This window comes from Aquarana catesbeiana, linkage group LG08 (genome assembly GCF_042186555.1).
Source record: "Aquarana catesbeiana isolate 2022-GZ linkage group LG08, ASM4218655v1, whole genome shotgun sequence".
Classification (NCBI taxonomy): Eukaryota; Metazoa; Chordata; class Amphibia; order Anura; family Ranidae; genus Aquarana; species Aquarana catesbeiana.
The window spans coordinates 302,805,004-302,832,075 of record NC_133331.1 but is presented as its reverse complement, the minus strand read 5'-3'; the positions used below and the strand labels follow the sequence as shown (position 1 = coordinate 302,832,075).

The following is a 27,072-nucleotide window of genomic DNA, read 5'->3' as shown; positions in this document are numbered from 1 at the left end:
TTCTCCCGAGCCTGGTTTAGGTGTGGTTTCTCCCTTCTGGCAATAGGTGGCACTGTTACCTTTGGCATTGGTATGCATGAGCTACATTCAAGCTAGGTTATGAATATTGTGACGGAACCTGGACACCCTGACTGGGTAGCTCTGCCAAGAAACTGCTTTCCAATGCTCTGGAACACAAGTTACCCCAAGAACTAGTCAACACCAGTTTTGGAGTAAACCAGAATAAGAACTGTTTATTTAAAGAAGAAAACAGGATTTTATACACTTGAGAAGGAGGTCACTCACCACATTAGCAATGACCCAAATATTTACCCAAAACAGCACAAAATGGTTTAGCTAATGAGGTACAGCTGACTCATGGCTAATCCCATCACAGAGGATCCTTAATTAACTACCTGGGTGACTCAGATGTCACATTGCAGGTCAGACTTGCCGACTCCAAGCTCACACAGCACACTACACGTTATCATAAGTATAAACACAGAACACCTTCAGACAATAGCAGACCTACTTACAATAAACACATTATGGCAGAGGGCCCCAGACAGGTGGCTTGCTGATGACATCGGCATCTGCTATGAGTCCCACCCTGGCAGAGACCATCATGGCCTTTTTAATAATGTCCTTTTGCATTACATAACAGAACATCTTCCTAAATGCTTGTAGCTCCCTCAAATGCCAGGGCCCATAGTCGGTGGGCAAGAGGCTAGCATTCAATTCCCTCCAAAAGCCTCTGTCCCTGGTGAATCTATCACAAATATGCATGCTTTTCTGAGCCAATCAGTGGGATTTTATCTGGCTGCTGGGCATCCTGGGAAATAGTATAAATATTTGGGGAGGTAACGTGATCATGGTCCTCCCACCTAGACTTCAGTCTGAAGTGGATGTGTGAGAAACAGTAGCTGTTCTGGGTAGGTCTGAAGCCTGAGAGTGAGACCTAGCTATGTGCTCAAGGCTCTGCAAGGGAGAGCCTGCTCACTACCTGGGGGCATGAAGGAAAGGATGGAGACCTGAGGTGAAGTACCAGAGGTTAGTCATGCATAGACCGGGGAACCATGAAGAGCCTGGGAAAGCATCAAGACAGAATCAGAGAATTCCTGCCCTCCTTTTTGTGTGTTCTTTTTTAGTTACCATAGGAAACAGCTGTTGCTACAAAAGTACAGATTGCTGGTTCCAGCTTAAAGGCTCTTTTTCTGCACTGTCCTGTACACTACACCTCTCTCCCTGAACTGTTCGCTGTTCTGGGCAATAAACTCCTTTTTGTTCAAGCATAAAAGTGACTGGTGCCCATCTTTTCTACCTCATACACCACCCACCATGCCTAGTAACCTGCAGCCTGAGGTGAAATGTCAACCCTCCCTGTGTCTGGGTGTCGCCACCACACCTCTGGAGGTCAGGGGGTGCTACATTTTTGACGCCCAACGTTGGGCTCAACATTATATTTTCTGTGGTCACCCCTAACAGACTGCAACTACACAGTAATTTTGTTTGGCTCTGTGGGAAAGTGGCAAATAACATTTTTGTACCTCAGAGACTGTGCTTTTTGGACCACGTGGGGAAGAAACAAATTGTATTTTTAGTTTTGGGAGAGTATCAGCCTGGTCTTCTGTCACTTTTACACCAGTGCTCAAGGGGTTAAAACAGACTCCAGAAGAGTTTTGGCGCGCTGCCTTTCTACTGTGGAGAAGGAGTCGCAGCCGTGTGCACAGTCATCTTTGATCCACGTGCTGGGAGACTGCTACAGAGAGAGAAGTATAGCACATCTTGAAGTTTCCACTTCTGACTGGAAAGTCTTTGCACCGGGCATTTGTTCCTTGCCCTGTAGGGCTGTGAGAAGTCATAACTGACACTGGAGTGTGCTACATCTCTAGGAGCAACCCGGCACTCTACTCGGCGGGAGGCTATGAAGTGATCAGGCTGCTGTGTCCAAAATGTTCAGGACTGGCCACCAACATCAGGCTCCAAAGCCATGTGTATAAGTGACTGTGGTCAAGGTTGCCTACATTTCTTGCTGGTGGAAACCCTTGGGGAGAAGACCACTGAGCTGGGTAAGCCTGTTGTGAGCAGGGCAGTGTAATTGTTGGGACAGTAAAGCCTGTAGCCACCATGGGAGTAGAGCTAGGAAAGTCTGCTGTTACACTTTTAAAGCCTAACTTCTTCTAGCCTGTTTGACCGAATTTCTGAAATGTTTTCTGACACTGTGTCCTTTGGTGAGAGATGGTCAGATCGTGATGCTGAGCAACAGTTTGAACCCGAAGAGCAGGACGTTCCTTCACCTGCCTATTAGACATGTGCATTCGTTTTCGTCCGAATGCATTTTCGTCCGAATTTCAGGTATTTTCGTTATCGTTTTAGCAAACGATAACGAAAGTGCAGAATCCGAAAAACAAAAGATCCGACATAAACAAATGCTTTATTTTCGTTGCTACAACAGTTCAATATAGATAGGAGATTCGACATGATGATGACAATAACAATCTGTGTCCATCAAACCTGTGGTCGAATGTGCCTGACCTTAACTCTATTAGTCCAAGATTATTCTACATAGAGAGAAAAGATTCGACATAGAGAGAAAAGATTCGACGTAGGGGAGAAAAGATTTGACGTAGGGGAGAAAAGATAAATAAAAATAATGAAGATGATGAATGTTATTGGCTGATTGTAACCAAAGAGGAGGAGCAGTAAAATAGCTAGAACTAAGTACACACGTACTTTGGCTTATGGTGTCTGTTGAAAGTTCTAAGAAGATTCAACGGAGCAGGTAAACTATACGGCGTCGTATAGTTTAGCTGCTCCGTCAAATCTTTGAACATTCGACAGACACCATAAGCCTTCAATGACAGATTCGGCCTCAATTTGGATTTTCGGACGAATGCAATTTTTAACGAAAAACTAAATAAATAAAAACGAATTTCAGGAGTAACTAAATAAATTTATTTTTCAGACGAAAACGAAATTCCAAAACGAAATATTTCAGTGTGCACATGTCTACTGCCTATACCTCCTGCACTAAGCCTGTGTTGTCTGCATCCACATCTCCTGTTCCATGTCCTGTAAAACCTCTTACGGCTCTCCTCTCCTTACACGCTGTCAGCGTGAGGAGAGGATTGCTGATAACCGGCAATGATTGGACACAGGGGGCTCGCAAGAAGCGCAAGCACAGGAGAATGTCAGATGACGGCCTCTTGGCATAGTGCGATTACGCTGTAGCTGTCATTCAGCTATAGCACGGTCGTAAAAAGGTTAAAGCATGCCCTAAGCATGCAGGTTGAATAATTTTTGTTTTTTTTTAATTGACCTTTTAGCTGCCCGAAAAAGACTCTTCCTACTGAATGATAATTTGTAAATTTGTAACATTTTTTTTAGCATTAAAGTGATTGATTGTAAAGTCTCTTTTTTTTTGTATACAAAATAACAAACATGTTATACTTACTGTACTTACTGTAGTGGATTTGCACAGAGCAGCCCAGATCCTCCTCTTCTCCAGTCCCTGGCTAGAGTACCTGGCCCCTCCCTCCTGTTGGGTGCCCCCACAGCAAGCAGCTTGCTATGGGGCACCCGAGCCGAGTCACAGCTCCCTGTATCCATTCAGACACGGAGCTGCGGCCTGGCCCGCCCCCTTTCTACTCTCATTGACTGACTGACTTTGACAGCAGCGGGAGCCAATGGCACCACCCTGCTGCCTTAGCCAATGAGGAGGGGAGTCCCGGGCACCCGAGACATTCCCACAACATCGCTGGAGCTAGAGGAACCTCAGGTAAGTATTAGAGGGGCATAGAATGCATTAAGATAAAGAACCTTCTGCCTTTACAACCATTTTAATACATATGCCCCAGGCCACTGCCCAGATCTCTGTGTTTGCCAATCCCTTGTCTATTATCCCAGAAAATGGCCTTTACTGATATTCAAGATTCATCGTCAGGATTCAGGATTCAGTAACATTCTCTGAATCAAACCCAGGTACGTTCAGCTCAACCCTATTTATAATTATGACAAAACAAAAGAATGAAAAACAAACAGCAATTGATGCACAAATTTATAAATCACACACATTAATTGCACGAATACATTAATTTTTAACAATGTTTCAAATCAATTACCACTATACACAGGATTCATTTATTATAATTCATGTCCTTTCGTAGTAACCTTACACATTTGACATCACTGTAAATTATTATGGTCTAGTTACTCTATTTTGTGGAGAATACATCTTCCCGTTTTTATCAAAAGATATTGGAATTTCCTCTTTTCATCAGGGATTCCACCACGCGTTTCTCTGACAGCTCTCCTCCACCATCCACACTACATTCTCTGACAGCTCTCCTCCCACCATCCACACTACATTCTCCGACAGCTCTCCTCCACCATCCACACTACATTCCACGACAGCTCTCCTCCACCATCTACACTACATTCTCCGACAGATCTCCTCCCACCATCCACACTACATTCTCCGACAGATCTCCTCCATCATCCACACTACATTCTCCGACAGCTCTCCTCCACCATCCACACTACATTCTCCCACAGCTCTCCCCACCATCCACACTACATTCTCCGACAGCTCTCCTCCACCGTCCACACTACATTCTCCGACAGCTCTCCTCCCACCATCCACACTACATTATTCGACAGATCTCCTTCCACCATCCACACTACATTCTCCGACAGCTCTCCTCCCACCATCCACACTACATTCTCCGACAGCTCTCCTCCACCATCCACACTACATTGTCCGACAGATCTCCCCCACCATCCACTTTATATTCTCAGACAGCTCTCCTCCCATTATCCACACTACATTCTCTGACAGCTCTCCCCCCCCACCATCCACACTACATTCTCCGACAGCTCTCCTCCCACCATCCACACTACATTCTCCAACAGCTCTCCTCCCACCATCCACACTACATTCTGCAACAGCTCTCCTGCACCATCCACACTACATTCTCCGACAGCTCTCGTCCACCATCCACACTACATTCTCCGACAGCTCTCCTCCACCATCCACACTACATTCTCCGACAGATCTCCCCCACCATCCACACTACATTCTCTGACAGCTCTCCTCCCAACATCCACACTACATTATCCGACAGCTCTCCTCCCATCATCCACACTACATTCTCTGACAGCTCTCCTCCCTTCATCCACACTACATTCTCCGGAAGTTCTACCACCTTACACACTACACTTTTTCTGGTGTTTAACAAGATTATCTTTCCTATGGAAAGATTTCCCGCATTCTGAACATGAATAAGGATGCTCACCTGTATGAATTCTCTGATGTATAACAAGGCTTTCATTACGAGTGAAGGAGTTCCCACACTCTGAACATGAATACGGACGCTCACCCAAGTGAACTCTCTTATGTTTAACAAGGTCTCCTTTACGAGTGAAAGATTTCCCGCACTCTGAACATGAATAAGGATGCTCACCTGTGTGAATTATCTGATGTTGAACAAGGTTTCCTTTAAAAATAAAAGATTTCCCACACTCTGAACAGGAATAGGGATGTTCACCCGTGTGAGTTTTCTGGTGTTTAACAAGGTCTCCTTTATGATTGAAAGATTTTCCGCACTCTGAACATGAATAAGGACGCTCACCTTTGTGAATCCTCTGATGTTCAACAAGGCCTCCTTTATAATTGAAAGATTTCCCGCACTCTGAACATGAATAAGGACGCTCAGCCATGTGAATTTTCTGATGTTCAACAAGGCCTCCTTTATGAGTGAAAGATTTCCCGCACTCTAAACATGAATAAGGACGCTCACCTGTGTGAATTCTCTGATGTTTTCCAAGGCCTGATTTACGTGTGAAACATTTCCCGCACTCTGAACATGAATAAGGACGCTCACCCGTGTGAATTCTCTCATGTTTTACATAGTCTCCTTTATGGGTGAAAAATTTCCCACACTGTGAACATGAATAAGGACGCTCACCCAGATGACCTCTTTGGTGTTGAACAAGGTTTCCTTTCTGAGTGAAAGATTTCCCGCACTCTGAACATGAATAAGGACGCTCACCTATGCAAATTCTCTGATGTTCAGCAAGCAATTCTTCATGATTAAAAGATTTCCTTGACTTGGGATGGTTATCCATGTGAACTCTCTGATGTTTAACAAGATTATTTTTCTTATGGAAAGATTTCCCACACTCTGGACAGGAATAAGGATGCTCACCCATGTGAATTCTCTGATGTCTAACAAGACCATCTTTCTTATGGAAAGATTTCCCGCACTCTGAACATAAATAAGGACGCTCACCTGTGTGAATTCTCAGATGATTAACAAGGCCTCCTTTCTGAGTGAAAGATTTCCCGCACTCTGGACATGAATGAGGACGCTCACCCAAGTGAATTCTCTGATGTTTAACAAGATTATCTTTCTTATGGAAAGACTTTCCGCACTCTGAACATGAATAAGGACGCTCACCCTTATGAATTCTCTGATGTGTAAAAAGGTTTCCTTTCTGAGTGAAAGATTTCCCACATTCTGAACATGAGAATAAATTCTCCCCTCGGTGAGCTCCTTCATGGGGTGAGGAAGATTCCTCGGGATTAGAAGGATCTGTTGATCGATCTGCAGTGTGAGATCTTACATGGATATTTGCAATCATAGTATGTGATTGATGAGAAGATTCCCCCTGATCAGAGGGATCCATTGATGTCTCCGGACAGGAAGGTCTGTGATGTATATTTTGGGTATTTGGATTTACTCCTGGAGGATCCTGTGTGATGACATTATCCTCTGACTTACAATCAGCAGATAATAGAAGATGTCTCTCCGAGGAATTCCTGACATCACATCTATCTGTTGGAAAGAAATGTAAAAAAAAAAAGTAAAAATAAGTCAGTAGATGACAAATAACTGGAGTTTTAGCTCTACCTCCCCATCGTTGGAATAAGTGGAAATACTGAGCTCCGTACTCCATGAAATTGAATAAATAGAAAAGGTGGTAGGGAGACAACACTCACTTATACCAGAAAACAAGAAAATGAATCTGATGAAAAATATGCAATCATGCGAAGCGGAAAATACAATAAGCATGTGTCCGCTGAAAAATGTGCGAAACAATACTCCAGATGTTCCAGTGCACCACCCCTAAGAGACAAGCGTCTCTTACTAGAATTGCATGACCAACTGAGGTCATACATGCTTACAGGTACTGAAAGTGTGCAAAAGATTTAGATGGCCAGCTTGGCATAGATCACAACCCAGCACAAGGCAAAGGTAGAAACCACCACACTTACTTCAGGAGACCTTGCACACCGTTGTTCTAAGCATGGCCTGTAGGAAGGTTCTGTTCTGCAGTGGGCCCTAACATAGGGGCCCAGCCAAGTACCCTTACTAGGGATGGGCTGTCTGTTCGGGTCGAACATGAGTTTGTCCCGAACATTGGCTGTTCGCCCGTTCGCCGAATAGCGAACAATTTGGGGTGTTCGTGGCAAATTCGAAAGCCGCGGAACACCCTTGAAAAGTCTATGGGAGAAATCAAAAGTGCTAATTTTAAAAGGTTAATGTGCAAGTTATTGTCATAAAAAGTGTTTGGGGACCTGGGTCCTGCCCCAGGGGACATGTATCAATGCAAAAAAAAGTTTTAAAAATGGATGTTTTTTCGGGAGCTGTGATTTTAATAATGCTTAAAGTGAAACAATAAAAGTGAAATATTCCTTTAAATTTTGTACCTGGGGGGTGTCTGTAGTATGCCTGTAAATTAGCGCATGTTTCCGTGTTTAGAATAGTCCCTGCAAATACTGACATTTCTAAATGGAAAAAAGTCATTTAAAACTACTCGCGGCTATTAATGAATTGTCGGCTCCCGCAATACAGATAAGTCATTAAAAAAACAGCATGGGATTCCCCCACAGTCCATTACCAGGCCCTTTGGGTCTGGTATGAATATTAAGGGGAAGCTCGAACCAAAATTAAAAAAAAAAAAAAAAAATGGGGGTCCCCCCAAATTCCATACCAGGCCCTTCAGGTCTGGTGCGGATATTAAGGGGAACACTGCGCCAAATTTTTTTAAAAAAATGGCATAGGTGTCCCCCTCAAAAGGTATGGATTTTAAGGGAAACCCCGTGCCAAAATGAAAAAAAAATTGGCGTGGGGGTCCCCCCAAAAATCCATACCAGACCCTTATCCGAGCATGCAACCTGGCAGGCCGCAGGAAAAGAGGGGGGGGCGAGGCCCCCCTCTCCTGAACCGTACCAGGCTACATGCCCTCAACATGGGGAGGATGTCCCCAAGTTGATGGGGACAAGGGTCTCGTCTCCACAACCCTTGCCCAGTGGTTGTGGGGGTCTGCGGGCGGGGGGCTTAAAGGGGGCTTCCAGATTCCAATAACAGTGTCAAAAATGTTAAAGACAATAGCCGGTTTTAGACAATTCCTTTATTAATGTCTTCTTCTTTCCCCGCTTCTTCTTCCATCTTCTTCTGGTTTTCTTCCTCCATCTTGTTCTTCCCCCACTTCTTCCTCTGCTTCTTCCTCCGGTCTTCTCCTCCAGCATCTTTCTCCGGCTTCATCCTCTGGACGATCTGCCTCAATGGGAGGTTCCCGCTGTGTGACGCTTCTATTCAGTGACAGTTCATATATAACTGAGGGCGGGGCCACCCGGTGACCCCGCCCCTCTGACGCATGAGGACTTCTCTATGGCTTTCCCCATGGCGTCAGAGGGAGGCGGGGCCACCTGTTTACGTAAACTGGTGGCCCTGCCCCCCACTTACGCCACGGGGAAAACCATAGGGAAGTCCCCGTGCGTCAGAGAGGGTGGGGTCACCGGGTGGCCCTGCCCTCAGTTATATAAGAACTGTCACAGAACAGAAGCATCACACAGCAGGAACCTCCCATTGAGGCGGATCGTCCAGAAGACGAAGCAGGGAAGAAGAAGCCAGAGGAAGATGCTGGAGAAGACTGGAGGAAGATGCTGGAGGAGAATACTGGAGGAAGAAGCAGAGGAAGATAGAGGAAGAAGCGAGGGAAGAACAAGATGGAGGAAGAAAACCAAAGGAAGACCAGAAGAAGATGGAAGAAGAAGCGGGGAAAGAAGAAGACATTAATAAAGGAATTGTCAAAAACCGGCTATTGTCTTTTTTAAAATTTTTGACACTTTTTTGTTAAATGGTAGGGGTACATTTGTACCCCATTACCAATTCACACAAGGGGATAGGATCTGGGGGTCCCCTTGTTAAAGGGGGCTTCCAGATTCCGATAAGCTACCCGCCCGCAGACCCCCACAACCACCAGGCAAGGGTTGTGGGGATGAGGCCCTTGTCCCCATCAACATGGAGACATCCTCCCCGTTTAGAGGCATGTGGCCTGGTATGGTTCAGGAAGGGGGGGCGCTCTCTCGTCCCCCCCTCTTTTCCTGTGGCCTGCCAGGTTGTGTGCTCGGATAAGGGTCTGGATTTTTGGGAGGACCCCACGCCAGTTTTTTAAAAATTTTGGCGTGGGGTTCCCTGAAGGGTCTGGTATGGATTTTGAGGGGGGCCTCTACGCAATTTTCTTTTAAAAATTTGGCACAGGGTTCCCCTTAATATGCATACCAGACCTGAAGGGCCTGGTATGGATTTTGGGGGGACCCCCACGCATTTTTTTTTCATTTTGGTTCGGGGTTCCCCTTAATATTCATACCAGACCCAAATGGCCTGGTAATGGACTGTGGGGGAATCCCATGCTGTTTTTTTCAATGACTTTTGTCTGTATTGCGGGACCCGACAATTCATTAATAGCCGTAGTAGAGTAGAATCGTTTTAAATTACTTTTTTTCCTTTAGAAATTTCATTTTTTGCAGGGACTATTCTAAACACGGGAAAAATGCGCCACTTTACAGGCATACTATAGACCCCCCCCCCCCCCTAGGTACGAAATTTAAAGAAATATTTCACTTTTATTGTTTCACTTTAAGCATTAATAAAATCACTGTTCCCGAAAAAACGGCTGTTTTTAAAACTTTTTTTTGCATTGATACATGTCCCCTGGGGCAGGACCCGGGTCCCCAAACACTTTTCATGACAATAACTTGCATATTAATCCCTTAAAATTAGCACTTTTGGATTAATTTTTTGCCTGTTCGCATGTTCTGGATGCGAACCGAACCCGGGGGTATTCGGCCCATCCCTAACCCTTACCTACAGACCCTCTGTCACCGGCCACCACCATTCTCTCTCCCCAAACTGGCTGCTCCTCCTTATCTCTCAATGACATCAAAGCTTAACTGAATTGTACATTTCGTTCCCCAGTTACCCTCAGTACACTGTAAAGCACCTTCTCTTCCAAAGTATCTCAGACGGTTATGTCGCGTACACGCGACCGGTTTTGTCGTCAGAATCAAGTTCGAAGGTTTTTTCGACTGAATTCCGATGGAATTCAGCTCAAGCTGTCTTCCATACACACGGTCACACTAAATTCCAACGGTCAATAACACGGCGACGTACAACACGTACGACGCCACTATAAAAATTAAGTTCAATGCTTCCGAGCATGCGTCAAATTGTTTTCCGAGCATGCGTGTTTTTTTTCCCGTCGGAATTGCATACAGACGAGCGGTTTTCCCGCTAGAAATGTTTTCTGTCGAAAAAATTTAGAACGTGTTCTCTATCTAAAGTCCGTCAGAAATGCCGATGGTCGGAATATCCGATGAAAAGCCCCCATCGTAAAGTCCGCCTATGTATACGCGGCATTACTCCTAACCAATAAGTTCTTTAGACAATAAAGTTATATTTACCGTTCCGTCCAGGTTCCATAGAAGTACATTTGAGTTATATACAGAATCACAATTGCATTTCCACTCTCTCTAATAACAATGTACCGGCTTTGGTTGTGCTGTGCAGCATTGTTCAGAACATTTTATAGCTTAGTTGCATCCCAGTAAATAGCTTTAAGAGTCAGATCCTTGGAACCCATCCCGGGGTCCCACTAAGGGGAAACTCCCCCATACAGTTCAGTTCACATCATTACAGCGTCCTCACTGATCACCTCCAATACACGGATAGACCCCCAAGGTCTGGTCTCCTCCTACATATATCACTTCAGAAGCAGGAAGTGACACATGCAGGGGAAGGCACATCACAGCATCAAGTGGTAACTCACCACACCACACATTAACCCTTTAGTAGGAAAGCAAGTATTTAACCTTTTAGAATCTGCCTACATGATGATCTGAAGATCTGATAATTATCTAACATTTATTTCTAAACTACATTCCTTAAACTCAGAAGTAAAATGAGACTGTGGCCTGTTGCTTCCATCGTGTCTGTTTCTTGTGTCGATAGGTGGAGAAATTTCATCCTGTTCACTTTTCGAGGTCTTGCACACTGTGGTTCCAGGCATAGTCTCTAGAAGGGTTCTGTTCTGCAGCGGGCCCTAAATTAGGGACCCAGTCGCTCAGTAGTGTTCCCCTAGTGCCAAGCTACCCCTGCCTACAGAACTTGGCCACCACCATTTATTAGCTAACATTTTTCCTTAAAACTGTAATCCTTGAATTCAGAAGTAAAATAAGACAGTGACATGTTTCCTCCATAGAGTCTGGTACTTACTTATATCGATAGGTAGAGAAATGTCATCCTGTTCACTCTTCATAATCATCCCAACCTCCTCCGTGGGCGGCTTATCACCCCCCACATACATCTCTACTTCTTCTTCTTTAACCTCAGCTTTTATATTAATCCGTTCTTCACCCTAAACCAAAAATAATAGAAAACATCAATTAAAGTCAACTCCAGGCAGATATAAAAGACACAAATGACATGTCATTCCGTATGCACCCCCCCCCCCGTTGGAAAAACACAAGGACAGAAAGAACCCACAGTGATATTTGACTAGGCTTAAGACCCACAGAGGTAAGGAATGTATATTAAAAAAAAAAATGGGGGGTGAAAAATGTAGGGCGCTCAAAGGACCTAGAAACGGGGATGGGGGGTGTGGGTACCAAAGGCTGCACTTCAGATGTTGAAGTAAAACAAGTGACTACACAGAAGAACGTCATCTCATGGCCTGGAATACATATTTAGGTCTAGATGCCCAGTCCCACCTACCTGATGATGGTGAGAGATGGTGTGATCTTCCTGTATGGAATCCCAGGAACCCAGAGGAGGGGGAAATCTCTCACCCTAAACCCCAAAGATGATAAAATACATTTAAAAAGGGAGCAAGAGATACATAGAAAAATATCATCTCAAAGCTTAGAATACTTTTGAATTCTAGTTGCTTAGTCCCATCTACCTGATGATGGTGAGGGATGGTGAAATCTTCCTGTGTGGAATCCTGGGAATACAGAGGACCTCCCTCCTCCATAGACTGCTGAGCTCCAAACATCTCTTCTTTTTTCACTTCAACCTCAACTTTGATGTCTTTCAATTCTTCAACCTAAAGCACAGATATGATAATACAGATTTGTACGGTAAACAAGCGATGACATAGAAGAATGTTATCTCAAAAGCTTAGAATTCTACAACGTATTTGAGTCCTACTTGCTCAGTCCCACCTACCTGATGGTGAGGGATGGTGTGATCTTCCTGTGTGGAATCCCAGGAATACAGAGGAAAGGGACATCTCTCTGGTGGGTTCCCATTACTGGATCCATCTGTAGGAAACACACACACTGACTGAATACATTGTTTCTATGTGTTTATCAGATGGGGGATCTAGGTGGACCCTCCGTACTGCTCTCTCCTTTACAATAAAGTCTCCTCTTACCCGGTGATGTGAGGGGCGGCTGATCCTCCATCATGATGTCCTTGTAGAGCTCCTCGTGTCCTTCTAAATACTCCCACTCCTCCATGGAGAAATAGACAGTGACATCCTGACTCCTTATAGGAACCTGACACACACAATGATACAGTCACCATCCAGACACATCCCTTGTCTGTACTGGATAATGTCCCAGAATTCCCAGCACCGCTCACCTCTCCTGTCAGCAGATCAATGATCTTGTTGTTGACATCTACAATCTTCTCTAGACCTCCTTTTTAGATCCCTTCATCACTTTAGGTATATAAGATACCTCACTTCCTGTCTGTATACCACTTCCTGTCTGCACACGACATCACTTCCTCTCCAGCTGTGTTATTACTTCCTGTGTCTGTACAATCAAACTCTTCCTGTCTCAGTGTTCCAATCGATATGATAGGAAAAGAGCTCCACCCTGAGAGTAATGCCTTTAAGGGGAAGTCCCGTCTATTTTCAGTATTTGAATATTATAAGAACACTGCAAATGGTAAAAAATAAAAAAACACCAGATCCTGTAACCATCCTAAAATGGGTAAAAGCATAGAAAAATTAAGTATGTTAATTGCTTACTTGACGTGTTTTTCCTTTAAAGAATATATTTTTCCCTCGCAGTGTGTGTTTATGTGCCTGTAAGACTCTCATTTTTTCCTCTGTAATGAAGGAGTATTCTGTGAGTAGAAGGAATATGGCATACATGTGTGTTGTATACACAAGTAGGCTCAGACTCTATTACAGGCATACCCCGCTTTACGTACCCACGCGAGTACGGACACATTGGCGTCTATGAAAAATCTTGGTCAGCTTGACATGGCACTGCTCCCGGCTTATCTGATTTTGGGGTCGGCCAGCTTGCCTAAGTAATCAATTATGCCTGTAAATGACTATTGCAATGCAGTACATGCATTGAGAAGTGAAAAAAGGTATTGCTTCACTTTAAGTACATTTTCGTTTTACACACATGCTCTGGTCCCATTGTGTACTTAAAAGTGGTGTATGCCTGTATACCACACCCAGTATTCAGTGTAACCTAAACATCCCCACTTTTGGCTGCAGGAGCACCACAGATCCTCTTCTACCTTGGTTGCCCCTCTTACTAGAATTCTTAAGTTAGAAGGTATGCCCCTAGAGGGGCAGAAGCGCAGGGTAATACTGTAGAGCAGTGCTGCCCAAACACACTCTTCAATTGTCCCCAACAGGTCATTTTTTTAGGATTTCCTTCTTCTTGCATAGGTGCTTGTAATCCATGTAAATGGTTTGGTGTTTATAACAGCTGTTGTATCTAGGGAAAATCCAAAAAACATGGCCTGTTGGGGATACCTGATAGTTGAGGTTACAAACTACTGATATAAAATGTCACTTGAGTGACAGCTCTGACATCACATCCAAGAATACCATATCCAGCAGAAGTCTCATATATCTGGTCTATAAACCAGAGGCTCCGAGTGGATAGTTGATAAATGGTTCTATATTTAGGATGTATCTGGTCTATAAACCAGAGGCTCTGGATGGACAGTTGGATAAATGGTTCTATATTTAGGATGTATCTGGTTTATTGACCAAAGGCTGTTGATGGACAGTTGGGTAAATGGCTCTATATTTAGGATGTATCTGTTCTATAAACCAGAGGTAGACATGTGTAGAATTAAAAAAATGATATTGGATAGATTTGTTATGTTACTAATTTTGTTTCGTTGATTTGTTTCAGAAAGTGTTTAGTTTCCTGTTCGTTAAATTTTTGTTTTGTTTATTAATTTTCTAACGAATTCCAAATATTTGGAATGATTCCAATTCTGTGTGAAGAATAGCTAGTTGTTAAGGAGTGGGCCTGGGAAGCCGGCTGCCGCGTCCTTAACAACCGATAACTTTTCAGCTGTCAGCAGACTTCCCCGCTGACGAATGTGAAAAAAAAGAATGCCGGCAATGAAAAATGCTGAAAATAAAAATACTGTAAAAAAAAGGGGGCCCCTAGATCCTGATCCCCCTTATTATATACCTAGTAACCCTACCCATTCACCAAAAATGTGTAAAAAGTGAGTAAAGACACAACACAAGTTTTTAACAATTCCTTTATTAAAAACTCAAGAACGTTGTCCCCCCCCCTGATGTGGATCCATCATCAATCATGACGCCCGCCGCACCTGAAAAAAACAAACTTTGATCTCATTAAAAACTCACTCCGACTGCCTGCTCCTCCTTCCTCCATTTCTTAAATAACTAAGGGGCAGAGTCACCCGCTGCAGTCATCTGATGACCCCACCCCCTTGTGACATCAACAACCCAGTATGCCTTAGCTGATGATGCCGCAAGAAGGCGGGGCCACCCAGTGAGGTCGTCTGGTGGCCCCGCCCTTTAACTCTTTACGAAATGTTTTTTTTAATAGTTTTTTTTCTGGGTGCGGCAGGCATCAATGAAGGATCTATATATGGGACACTGTTTTTATTTTGTAATAAAGGAATTGTCAAAAACTTGTATTGTGTCTTGGGGGAGGGGATCCAGGCCTTTTTTTAAAATTTTTTGGGGCGGGGTTTCTGAGGGGCCTGGTATGGATGGGGGGGACCCCATGCTGTTTTTTTTTTTTTAATTTTCTTTTGACGGCATTCTTTTGCTTACATTCAGCTGTCAGTGGGGAAGCCCGTTGACAGCTGATGAGTCATCGGTTGTTAATGTTGTTAATGTAACCAGGAGCTAGCTAATGCTGCCTGCTTCGCTGCTGGGAAGCTGTTCTCTCCTAGTGTTCGGCCCAGACTCTGTGTTTTCATATCCTGAAGATAAAGATGACCAAGTTCTAGGAGTAAAGCAAAGCATCTTGGAAAGTGTAGTGCTGGGAGCCAAGATTTGCAATCAGCTGGACTGTTTTTAACTACAAATACCAGCCGGCTGGGGAAGAAAAAATGATGCTGGGAGAGGTAATAAAAAACCTGTGTGCGGGCGGGATCGCTCTCTTGGGACCCCGGCCTGGAACTGCTAGCAAGTGACTCTGTGGCCAAGTCACGGCTTGAGCTACAGTGAGAGAGCGAGAGTCGAGTGTGGGAGCACCTACTGCCAGCTACTTCTGACTATTCTGCGGCAGCCCGGGAGCTGCTCTTCACATGACTATGCCAGATCCACCTAGCTGCCATGCGGTGTGTCACCGGACCGCATCATCCCTTGAGCAGGGCGCTACCAAAGCCTACCAAGGAGACCCACTTCACTTTCCAGTCTCATTGTAACTGGTGAGCAGGCACTTGCCCACCGTGATACCACAAAAGACACTGCATGCAGACACCATTGCCCTGTTTCTTTGCCCAAGCTTGTGGGACCTGGTGCTACATTTACTCTTTGTGGAAGCAGCAATAGTGTTCCTTTTTCTACAGGACACTACAAGTACACTTTTCTAAACACAGTTGATTAAGCCATCACCACGCTACTTCACCTTCTCCTAATCACCAGAATATCTTATACTTCACTAAATAGCTAGCTAAAGGCTAAAGGCTTTTTTTTTCTGAGAGACTACAACATATCCCCCCCACTAAGGGATTAAAGCAGTTAAGTGTCATAAGCACAAATACCTACACCCAGGACTCTATTTGCCAATTGAGCAGGTTTAAAGTGATTGTAAAGGTTATTTTTTTTCTTAAAATAACAAACATGTCATACTTACCTGCTCTGTGCAAGGGTTTTGCACAGAGCGGCCCTGATCCTCCTTTTCTGGGGTCCCTGGCGGCGCTCCTGGCCCCTCCTCTTCATTGAGAGCCCCCACGCAGAGCCACTTTCCATGGGGGCACTCGTGCGGGCGCGCTCCAGAGTCCCGCTGCTGCATCCATTGACCCAGACAGCAGGACTCGGCCCCTCCCCCTGCGTCACTGGATTTGATTGACAGCACCGGGAGCCAACGGCTCCTGCTGCTATCGGTCTATCCAATGAAGCTGCTGGGCTCGTCCTCCGCACTGAAATGATCGGGTTCAGGTAAGAAAAAGGGGGGCTCTGGGGGGCTGCTGCAACACAGGTTTTTCACCTTAATGCATAGAATGCATTAAGGTGAAAAACCTTGAGACTTTACAACTCCTTTAAGTACTTAAGGGCAATAGTTCCAATAATTTGAGGACAGTTTTGTAACTTTCCGATTTATCTGGCCTGTGGAGTTGAGGCACAGAAGAGAGTGGTTTGACATAAGAACGGTCATTCCTCTGCCTTTTCGCATAGGTTTCCAACTAGACGGTAAATTGTTGAGAAGTCTCTAAATCCTGCAATCAGTTATCATTTCTGTTCTAATGTCATGTATCATTGCTGTTATTTGCTCTGCTGAAACTTTTCCAAGGGCTAAGTTTATGTTACTGGAATCTAATGCTAATAACCTTTCAGTAAATAAGACTCAACAAATCCAGTCAAACTTATGTATGTGTCTCTAATCATTATGATTATTAACAAAAATGTCAGACAATTTTTGGTAATTGTCTCCTATCTCCTATCCAACTGTACATCCCCACTGAACTGGCTTTGCTGAGTCTGTTATTAATATTTTTGGTAATTGTCTCCTATCTCCTATCCAACTGTACATCCCCACTGAACTGGCTTTGCTGAGTCTGCTATTAATATTTTTGGTAATTGTCTCCTATCTCCTATCCAACTGTACATCACCACTGAACTGGCTTTGCTGAGTCTGTTATTAATATTTTTGGTAATTGTCTCCTATCTCCTATCCAACTGTACATCCCCACTGAACTGGCTTTGCTGAGTCTGCTATTAATATTTTTGGTAATTGTCTCCTATCTCCTATCCAACTGTACATCCCCACTGAACTGGCTTTGCTGAGTCTGCTATTAATATTTTTGGTAATTGTCTCCTATCTCCTATCCAACTGTACATCCCTACTGAACTGGCTTTGCTGAGTCTGCTATTAATATTTTTGGTAATTGTCTCCTATCTCCTATCCAACTGTACATCCCTACTGAACTGGCTTTGCTGAGTCTGCTATTAATATTTTTGGTAATTGTCTCCTGCTGCCATATCTTTAAACTTCCATATTTACTGCTAGCTCTATAACAAACACACTGCAATAGCAATATTACTGGTGATTGATTCTCAACTCCATGTGGCTTGAGTGATCAAGAGAGGTAATTAGCTTTACGACCCTAGCCTGTGTCTGGCCTGGCCCTGGCCATCTCCTCCCCATATTCAGGTGTCTCACATCAGACCCAATAATGACCAACTGAGAAATGCATCCCAGCTTAGGCTGTCTATAAATTTATGGCAGCTTATGGGGTGGCGCAGACATCATGGCTCTTTCCTGAGTGGCTCTGTCACGAGTGATGCGCAGTTTCACCGACGCAGTTTAACGAAAGCAGGATAACTAAAGCTGCATGAACAACAGGAACTCTGCTCCACTCTGCAAGACGACAAGCAAACCAACTTTGAAATTTATTTTATATTAGGTTAGTCTCCCACTCTCTATCCACAAACATGCTCCTTATTCTCTTCCTTCTCACATTGGTGTCTTCTATCCTCAAATTATCTTTACTCTACCCCTCCTCTCTTCCCTGCAGCATGCACATATCACCCTCACTCCTACCCTCTCCCTACTATGGCACCCATCATCTCCTGCATTTGCTGCACCCACATGCTGACATAAACTCCAGGGCCACTAGACACGTGCGCTCATGCACATCCCACTCCCACCTTGCCTTCCTCACCCTCCTCCTTCTCCTAGTCTCAGGTGATATTTCTCCTAATCCTGGTCCGCCATTTTCCAAATGCAAGCCACATATCCAATACCCCTCCCCCTCTGGCAACCACCGCAATCCACTCAGTTTAATTTCTATCCCCCTACTTCCTCAAAGCACCCCACCAATCTCATGTGCCCTGTGGAACGCCCGCTCCATCTGTAACAAGCTAACATCTGTACATGACCTCTTCATCTCTCGTGGCTTGAACATACTGGCCATAACAGAAACCTGGCTGCAAAATTTTGACTCAGCTTCTCCTGCTGCCCTCTCCCATGGTGGTCTCCATTGGACTCACTCCTCCAGACCCAACAGACAGAAAGGAGGTGGAGTTGGCTTCCTTCTGTCCCCACAAAGCACCTTCCAAGTCCTTACTGTCCCTCCCTCTCTATCCCTCTCTTCTTTCGAGATGCACTGTATTCGTCTGTTTTCTCCCATTTCTCTGAGGATTGCAGCAATTTATAGGCCTCCAGGACCGGTATCGCGCTTCATTGATGACTTTGCTGCCTGGCTACCCTACTTTCTCTCCTCTGAAATACCCACCATTATTCTTGGTGACTTTAACATTCCTGTCAATGTCAACAGCCCAACTACAGCTAAACTTCTCAACTTAACCTCATCTTTTGACCTAACCCAATGGACACATACTTCCACTCACTCCAATGGTAATACCCTTGACCTTGTATTCTCCCATCTCTGCAACCCTGGCAACCTCACCAACACCGCCTTTCCTCTATCTGATCACAACCTCATTACTTTCACTGTATCCTTGCCTCCAACCACCCATCCCTCCAAGCAGCAAACAATTACTTGTAGAAACCTTCGCCACTTTAACCCTTCTCTTCTCTATTCTGCTACTGACAACCTATATGACATAATCTCTCCCCTGTCCTGTCCTGACCTGGCCACTTCTGTCTACAACAGTTCACTCTCATCATCACTAGATGCACTTGCTCCCCTAACCACACGCAGAATTAGGCCCCGACCGTTACAACCCTGGCAAACTGACAACACTAGAAATCTCAAGAGACATTGCCGTGCTCTTGAACGACTGTGGCGTAAAACCAAATGCCTGCAAGATTTCACCCTATATAAATCTGCCCTTCTAAAATACAATTCATGCCTCCATGCTGCCAAACAAGCCTACTTTGTCTCTCTTATTAATTCCTTGTCATCCAGTCCCCGTCGGCTCTTCTCAACCTTTAACTCTCTGCTTCGTCCACCACCCCCTCTACCCACTAACTCACTCACTGCCCAAGAGATTGCCAATCACTTCAAAGACAAGATCAATGCAATTCGTGAGGACATCTCCACTGTGCGTACATCTTCCCCACCCATCATACCTTGCCCAGCAGCACATTCAACCCTCTCCTCTTTTGAATTGGCTACTACGGAAGAGGTTACAAAAATTTTCTCGAATGCCCACCTAACCAATTGTCCCTTGGATCCTGTTCCCTCACAACTACTACGGTCACCCTCTTCTTCTATCCTATGCTCCCTCACCCACATCTTCAATCTCTCCCTTTCTAGTGGCATTTTCCCCTCCCCTCTAAAACATGCACAGATCACTCCCATTCTTAAAAAGCCCTCACTGGACCCTACCGACCTGAACAACTTAAGACCCATCTCATTACTCCCATTCACCTCTAAACTTCTAGAACGCTTAGTCTACAACCGTCTTAGCTCCTACCTCAATGAAAATAACCTTCTTGACCCCTTACAGTCTGGCTTTCGCTCGCAGCACTCCACGGAAACTACCTTACTAAAACTCACTAACGATTTACTAACTGCTAAAACCAACAGCCAGTACTCCATACTCCTACTACTTGACCTCTCTGCGGCCTTTGATACTGTTGACCACCCGCTCCTTCTCAATAAACTACATTCCCTTGGCCTCCGAGATTCTTCTCTATCCTGGTTCTCTGGCTATTTATCACAGCGCTCCTTCAGTGTCACCTACAACTCTGTCTCCTCCTCTCCATTGCCCCTTTCTGTGGGGGTCCCCCAAGGCTCGGTTCTTGGACCCCTTCTCTTCTCTATCTACACCACCTCCCTTGGTCACCTAATAACTGCCCACGGCTTCCAATACCACTTATACGCTGATGACACCCAAATCTATCTGTCTACTCCTCACCTCACTCCTTCAGTCTCCTCTCGCATTACTAACTTACTAACTGACATATCAGCATGGATGTCGCACCACTTCCTTAAACGAAATCTCTCTAAAACTGAGCTATTAATATTCCCCCCCGCCCGTGCCCCCCTCCATGACTTTTCCATCAAAATCAACAATGCAACCATCAGTCCCTCCCCTCATGCCAGGGTACTAGGTGTAATCCTAGACTCCGACTTGTCATTTCAGCCTCAAATCCAATCATTGTCAAAAGTTTGTAGAATTCACCTCCGTAACATCTCTAAAATTCGCCCTTTTTTAACAAATGAAACCACCAAGCTCCTCATTCACTCCCTTGTTATCTCTCGCCTTGACTATTGCAACTCCCTTCTCATTGGCCTACCGCTCCATAGGCTATCCCCTCTTCAGTCTATCATGAATGCTGCTGCCAGACTTATCCACCTTACCAACCGCTCAGTGTCTGCCAACCCTCTACTTCAATCCCTACACTGGCTCCCAATCACCCAGCGAATTAAATTCAAAATTCTAACCACAACATACAAAGCCATTCACAACTCTGCCCCAAGCTACATCACTAATCTTGTCTCCAAATATCACCCAAATGGTCCTCTCCGCTCTTCTCAAGACCTCCTGCTTTCAAGCTCTCTCATCTCCTCCTCCCATGCTCGTCTCCAGGATTTCTCCAGAGCCTCTCCCATCCTCTGGAACTCGCTACCTCCATCTATCCGGCTAGCCCCTACTCTTGCTACCTTCAGGCAATCCCTGAAAACTCATCTCTTCAGGAAAGCCTATCACGTCTCCAACTAATCTCCTACCACTTCCATCAGCTCACTCCCCACAGTTACAACCTTTTGTACCACCTGCCCCACCCTATTAGATTGTAAGCTCTTCTGAGCAGGGCCCTCTTAATCCTATTGTATTGTATTGTATTGTATTATATTATAACTGTATTGTCTCCCTTTTATATTGTAAAGCGCTGCGTAAACTGTTGGCGCTATATAAATCCTGAATAATAATAATAATAATAATAATAAAGAGGACTTGCAAGGAAAGGGCAACCAGTGGGGTACAGATTCAGTAAGCGGCACTCATGCTGGTAGCGCTACATTAAGGACACGGAGGCCTCATCAGCCTCTGAATCACGACACTACTTTTTTATTTCGTGATATGCCCGCTCAGTCACTCTGAAATTGAGGGCTGTTTTTACAATCTAAAGATCTGTGATAGAAATCTAACATTTTCCATCTTCTCTCTCTTTCTCTAAGTGTAGTGCTTGCTCTTTCCCTGAGAAATTGTGGACTATCCACAGAAAGTTTAAAAGGTGTGCTACAAACCTGCAATCCTAGAAAAAAGACAATTTTTTTTTTTTTACATACATTTTATTTGCTCTCTCCCTCTGAAATAGCAGACCGTCCAAAGACTGTTGCAAATATATACTATGTTTCTGTCGTCCTGAACCAAGATGAAATCTGCATGCTCTCTCCTGCTGACATTGCATCTCAGCTAAAAAAGGAGTACATACTGCCCAACAAATCAGTTCTATTTTTCTTGTTTGTTGCTCTGGAAAATTACACTTTATTTAGTTACATACAGTGGTGGCCACTCCATAAGGGGCGCAGCCCCCTATTCACGCGTCTGGCCCCCTAATCTACATGTAGGGCACTGGATGCATGGATTCCAATGGGGTTTTTTTTTTTAATCACGTGATTAGAGCCTGAGGCTCTAATAGGCTTCGAAAAAGATGGGCACTGTGCCCCAAGCACACCCACTTGTGTGACAATAGCGAATTAATATTCGCTATTGTCTTCCTTATTCTCCTCCCGGTCAATCAGGAATCCCCAATTGGCAAGGGAGTCTTAGGACTGGGTGGATGATCACCGCCGCCCGTTTCCCGCATGGGGGGGTGTTATTTTGGGGGGGGGGCACAAACTTTTGAGCACCAGCCCCCACTGGTTACATATAACACTGGCCAAATGTCTCCATCTTCCATTGTGGCCTAGTAACAATACTTACATGGTGTGCAGAGTCCATGACATATTTCTAGCTCTTGACTCTGACATAATAAAAGGATTTTTTTTTTTTTTAGGATAACATATAGCTCATAGTTACCGCATACAAATGCTTGCATAAAGGGCAGTGAGTCTATACAATATTAATGGTTGCTGTCTTTGAAATAACACTTCCTTTCTTATTATTTCAGGAACAAAAATTGAACAATCTCTCCCTCTTGCTGCCCAAGGCTCAGATCAATTTTCTTCCATACTCTCCAGCCACTGTGCTGGGTTTGGCTGTTGTCTCTGAAACATGGTAATGACAATTTTTTTTGTAATTCCTTTATTTAGCCATTAGTTGCATTGTAAGAACAACATCAAGAAATTGTATGATACAATTATATGGGTAGACAAATAACAAACATCGGCAGAACTAGGAAGTCAGCTTAACAAATAGAAGTATAGAAGGTACAACAGGTTTAAAGTCGTTCAAACTGAAGTAAAACTGGGAGGGACCAATGGTAGATATATCCAAAATGTCAACCTATACAGAGGAGCCCAAGGTCGACAATGTAACTACATGGAGTAAAAGGCAATGACATTTTACAGTTTTGCAAAACAACTGCCTCATCTCTGGAATGTGGGTTGGGTTTTTGGTGTACTCTAAGCTGACAAATTATGTGAAATTTTGCACAGAATATAGAGTGGTACCAAAAATAAGATCACACGTGACTTCTTTTGCCATTCTATGGCAATTTTCATAAAGTTGATAGCATTAACTTTATTGTTTTATAGTATGTAGTAGCTTATATTGTCCCTGCTAATTCCAGCAGCACTTATGGTCTGACAATACTACAACAAAAATGTTCTGTCTTTGAGAAAAAAACTACCAAATAATTATTTTCCTGTGATGGAAATCTAGCATATTGGGTTGCTGCTGTATGTTATCCAATGAGAAAAGAAAACTAAACTTGTTAAATGCGTAATTTATTTGATGCCACAATATATTGTCACTGATGTTGTTCCTGAAAATCCTAATGTTCTGTGAAACCATGTACCATTTTAAAGCATCCTCTAAGCATGCAGGTTGAATATTTTTTTTTTTTTTAATATTGGCCTTTAAGCTGCCCGAAAAAACTCTTCCTAATGAATAATAATTTATAACTTTTTTTTACCATTCTCCTCCTCCATTATCCACACAATTCTCCAACAGATCTCCCCTCCACCATCCACACTACATTCTCCGACAGCTCTCCTCCACCATCCACACTACATTCTCCGACAGCTCTCCTCCACCATCCACACTACATTCTCCGACAGCTCTCCCCCCACCCTCCACACTACATTCTCCGACAGCTCTCCTCCACCATCCACACTACATTCTCCGACAGATCTCCTTCACCATCCACACTACATTCTCTGACAGCTCTCCTCCCACCACCCACACTACATTCTCCGACAGATCTCCTTCACCATCCACACTACATTCTCTGACAGCTCTCCTCCCACCATCCACACTACATTCTCCAACAGATCTCCTCCACCATCCACACTACATTTGCCGACAGCTCTCCTCCCACCATCCACACTGCATTCTCCGACAGCTCTCCTCCACCATCCACACTACATTCTCCGACAGCTCTCCTCCCACCGTCCACACTACATTCTCCGACAGCTCTCCTCCACCATCCACACTACATTCTCCGACAGATCTCCTCCCACCGTCCACACTACATTCTCCGACAGCTCTCCTCCACCATCCACACTACATTCTCCGACAGATCTCCTCCCACCGTCCACACTACATTCTCCGACAGCTCTCCTCCACCATCCACACTACATTCTCCGACAGATCTCCTCCCACCGTCCACACTACATTCTCCGACAGCTCTCCTCCACCATCCACACTACATTCTCCGACAGATCTCCTCCCACCGTCCACACTACATTCTCCGACAGCTCTCCTCCACCATCCACACTACATTCTCCGACAGATCTCCTCCCACCGTCCACACTACATTCTCCGACAGCTCTCCCCCCGCTGTCCACACTACATTCTCCGACAGCTCTCCCCCCCGCTGTCCACACTTCATTCTCCGACAGCTCTCCTCCCACCATCCACACTACATTCTCCGACAGCTCTCCCCCCGCTGTCCACACTACATTCTCCGACAGCTCTCCTCCACCATCTACACTACATTCTCCAACAGCTCTCCTCCACCATCCACACTGCATTCTCCGACAGCTCTCCTCCCACCATCCACACTACATTCTCCGACAGCTCTCCTCCCACCATCCACACTACATTCTCCGACAGCTCTCCTCCCACCATCCACACTACACTGATTTTTCTGGTGTTTTACAAGATTATCTTTCCTATGGAAAGGTTTCCCGCACTCTGAACATGAATAAGGACGCTCACCTGTGTGAACTCTGTGATGTTTAACAAGGTCTCCTTTACGAGTGAAAGATTTCCCGCACTCTGAACATGAATAAGGACGCTCGCCTTTGTGAATTCTCTGATGTTGAACAAGGTTTCCTTTAAAAATAAAAGATTTTCCGCACTCTGAACATGAATGGGGATGCTCACCCTTGTGAATTTTCTGATGTTCAATAAGGTCTCCTTTCTGAGTGAAAGATTTCCCACACTCTAAACATGAATAAGGACGCTCACCTGTGTGAATTCTCTGATGTTTAATAAGGTCTCCTTTATGAGTGAAACATTTCCCACACTGTGAACATGAATAAGGACGCTCACCCTTGTGAATTCTCTGATGTTCAACAAAGTATCTTTTATGAATGAAAGATTTCCCGCACTCTGAACATGAAAAAGGACGCTCGCCTGTGTGAATTTTCTGATGAGTAACAAGGTGATCGTTCCTGAGGAAAGATTTCCCGCACTCTGAACATGAGTAAGGACGCTCACCTGTGTGAATTCTCTGATGTTTTACAAGGTCACCTTTATGAGTGAAACATTTCCCGCACTCTAAACATGAATAAGGACGCTCATCTGTGTGAATTCTCTGATGTTTTACAAGGTCACCTTTATGAGTGAAACATTTCCCACACTGTGAACATGAATAAGGATGCTCACCCGTGTGAATTCTCTGATGTTCATCAAGGTATCTTTTATGAGTGAAAGATTTCCCGCACTCTGAACATGAAAAAGGACGCTCACCCGTGTGAATTCTCTGATGGCTAACAAGATGATCGTTCCTGAGGAAAGATTTTCCGCACTCTGAACACGAATAAGGACGCTCAGCCATGTGACTTCTTTGGTGTTGAACAAGGTTTCTTTTCTGAGTGAAAGTTTTCCCACACTCTGAACATGAAAATAGATTCTCACCTCTGTGAACTCCTTCATGGGGTAAGAAAGTTTCCTCGGGATTGGAAGGACCTGTTGCTCTAAATGCAGTGTAAGCTCCTAAATGGATATTTGCAATCATAGTATGTGATTGATGAGAAGATTCCCCCTGATCAGAGGGATCCATTGATGTCTCCGGACAGGAAGGTCTGTGATGTATATTTTGTGTATTTGGATTTCCTCCTGGAGGATCCTGTGTGATGACATTATCTTCTGACTTACAATCAGCAGATAATAGAAGATGTCTCTCCGAGTTATTCCTGGCATAACATCCATCTGATAGAAAGAATTAAAAAAAATATGTCAGTAGATGACAAATAACTGGAGTTTTAGCTCTACCTCCTGTCAGTGGAATAGGTGGAAATACTGAGCTCCGTTCTCCTTGGATTTAAAAAAAAAAAATAGAAATGGTGGTAGGGAGACAACACTCACTTATACCAGAACACAAGAAAATTAAATCAGGTGAAAAATATGCAATCATGTGAAACGGAAAATACAATCAGCATGTATTCAGTGAAATATTACACATGGAGATCAGTACTCCAGTTGTGCCAACTCCAGTGCACTACCACTAAGAGACAATAGCCTGTTATCAGAATTACATGACCAACCGAGGTCATACATGCTTACAAGTACTGAAAGTGTCCAAAGGATGGAGATAGCCAGCTTGGCAAGGATCACAACCCAGCAGAAGGCAAAGGTAGGAACCACCACACTTACTTCAGGAGGCCTTGCACGTCATGGTTCCAGGCATGGTCTGTAGGAGGCATCTGTTCTGCAGTGAGCCCCAACATAGGGGCCCAGCCACATGTCTAGCTACCCTTACCTACAGAACCTCTGTCACTGGCCACCACCATTCTCTCCACGCCGAACTGGCTGCTCCTCCTTATCACTCCACGACATCAAGACTTAACTGAAATGTACATTTTGTTTCCCAGTTCTGCCCAATATGCTGTAAAGCACCTTCTCTTCCAAAGCAACATAGATGGTTACTGTTAACCAATAAGTTCTTTACCAAATAAAGTTATATTTACAGTTCTGTACAGGTTCCATAGAAGTACGTTTGTGCAATATACGGAATCACTGTTGCATTTCCACTCTCTCTCTTTCTAATAATACTGTACCAGATTTGGCTTTGCTATGTGGCGCTCA

The 27,072-nt window shown here is 44.4% G+C and overlaps 1 protein-coding gene across 1 annotated transcript in view; it reads right to left on the bottom strand.

The window, feature by feature from the left end:
- Positions 1-2,964: 2,964 nt before the first annotated feature.
- Positions 2,965-27,072, bottom strand: part of LOC141106874 (uncharacterized) — a 35,904-nt gene continuing 11,796 nt past the window's right edge. Inside the window, exons 12-18 of the mRNA XM_073597803.1 lie at positions 24,755-26,196; positions 12,700-12,817; positions 12,492-12,586; positions 12,226-12,369; positions 12,039-12,113; positions 11,541-11,682; positions 2,965-6,815 (exon numbers count right to left, since the gene is read on the bottom strand). Of these exons, the coding sequence (XP_073453904.1) occupies positions 5,185-6,815; positions 11,541-11,682; positions 12,039-12,113; positions 12,226-12,369; positions 12,492-12,586; positions 12,700-12,817; positions 24,755-26,196 (3,647 nt within the window). The 3' untranslated portion in view covers positions 2,965-5,184. The remainder of the gene's footprint in view (positions 6,816-11,540; positions 11,683-12,038; positions 12,114-12,225; positions 12,370-12,491; positions 12,587-12,699; positions 12,818-24,754; positions 26,197-27,072) is intronic.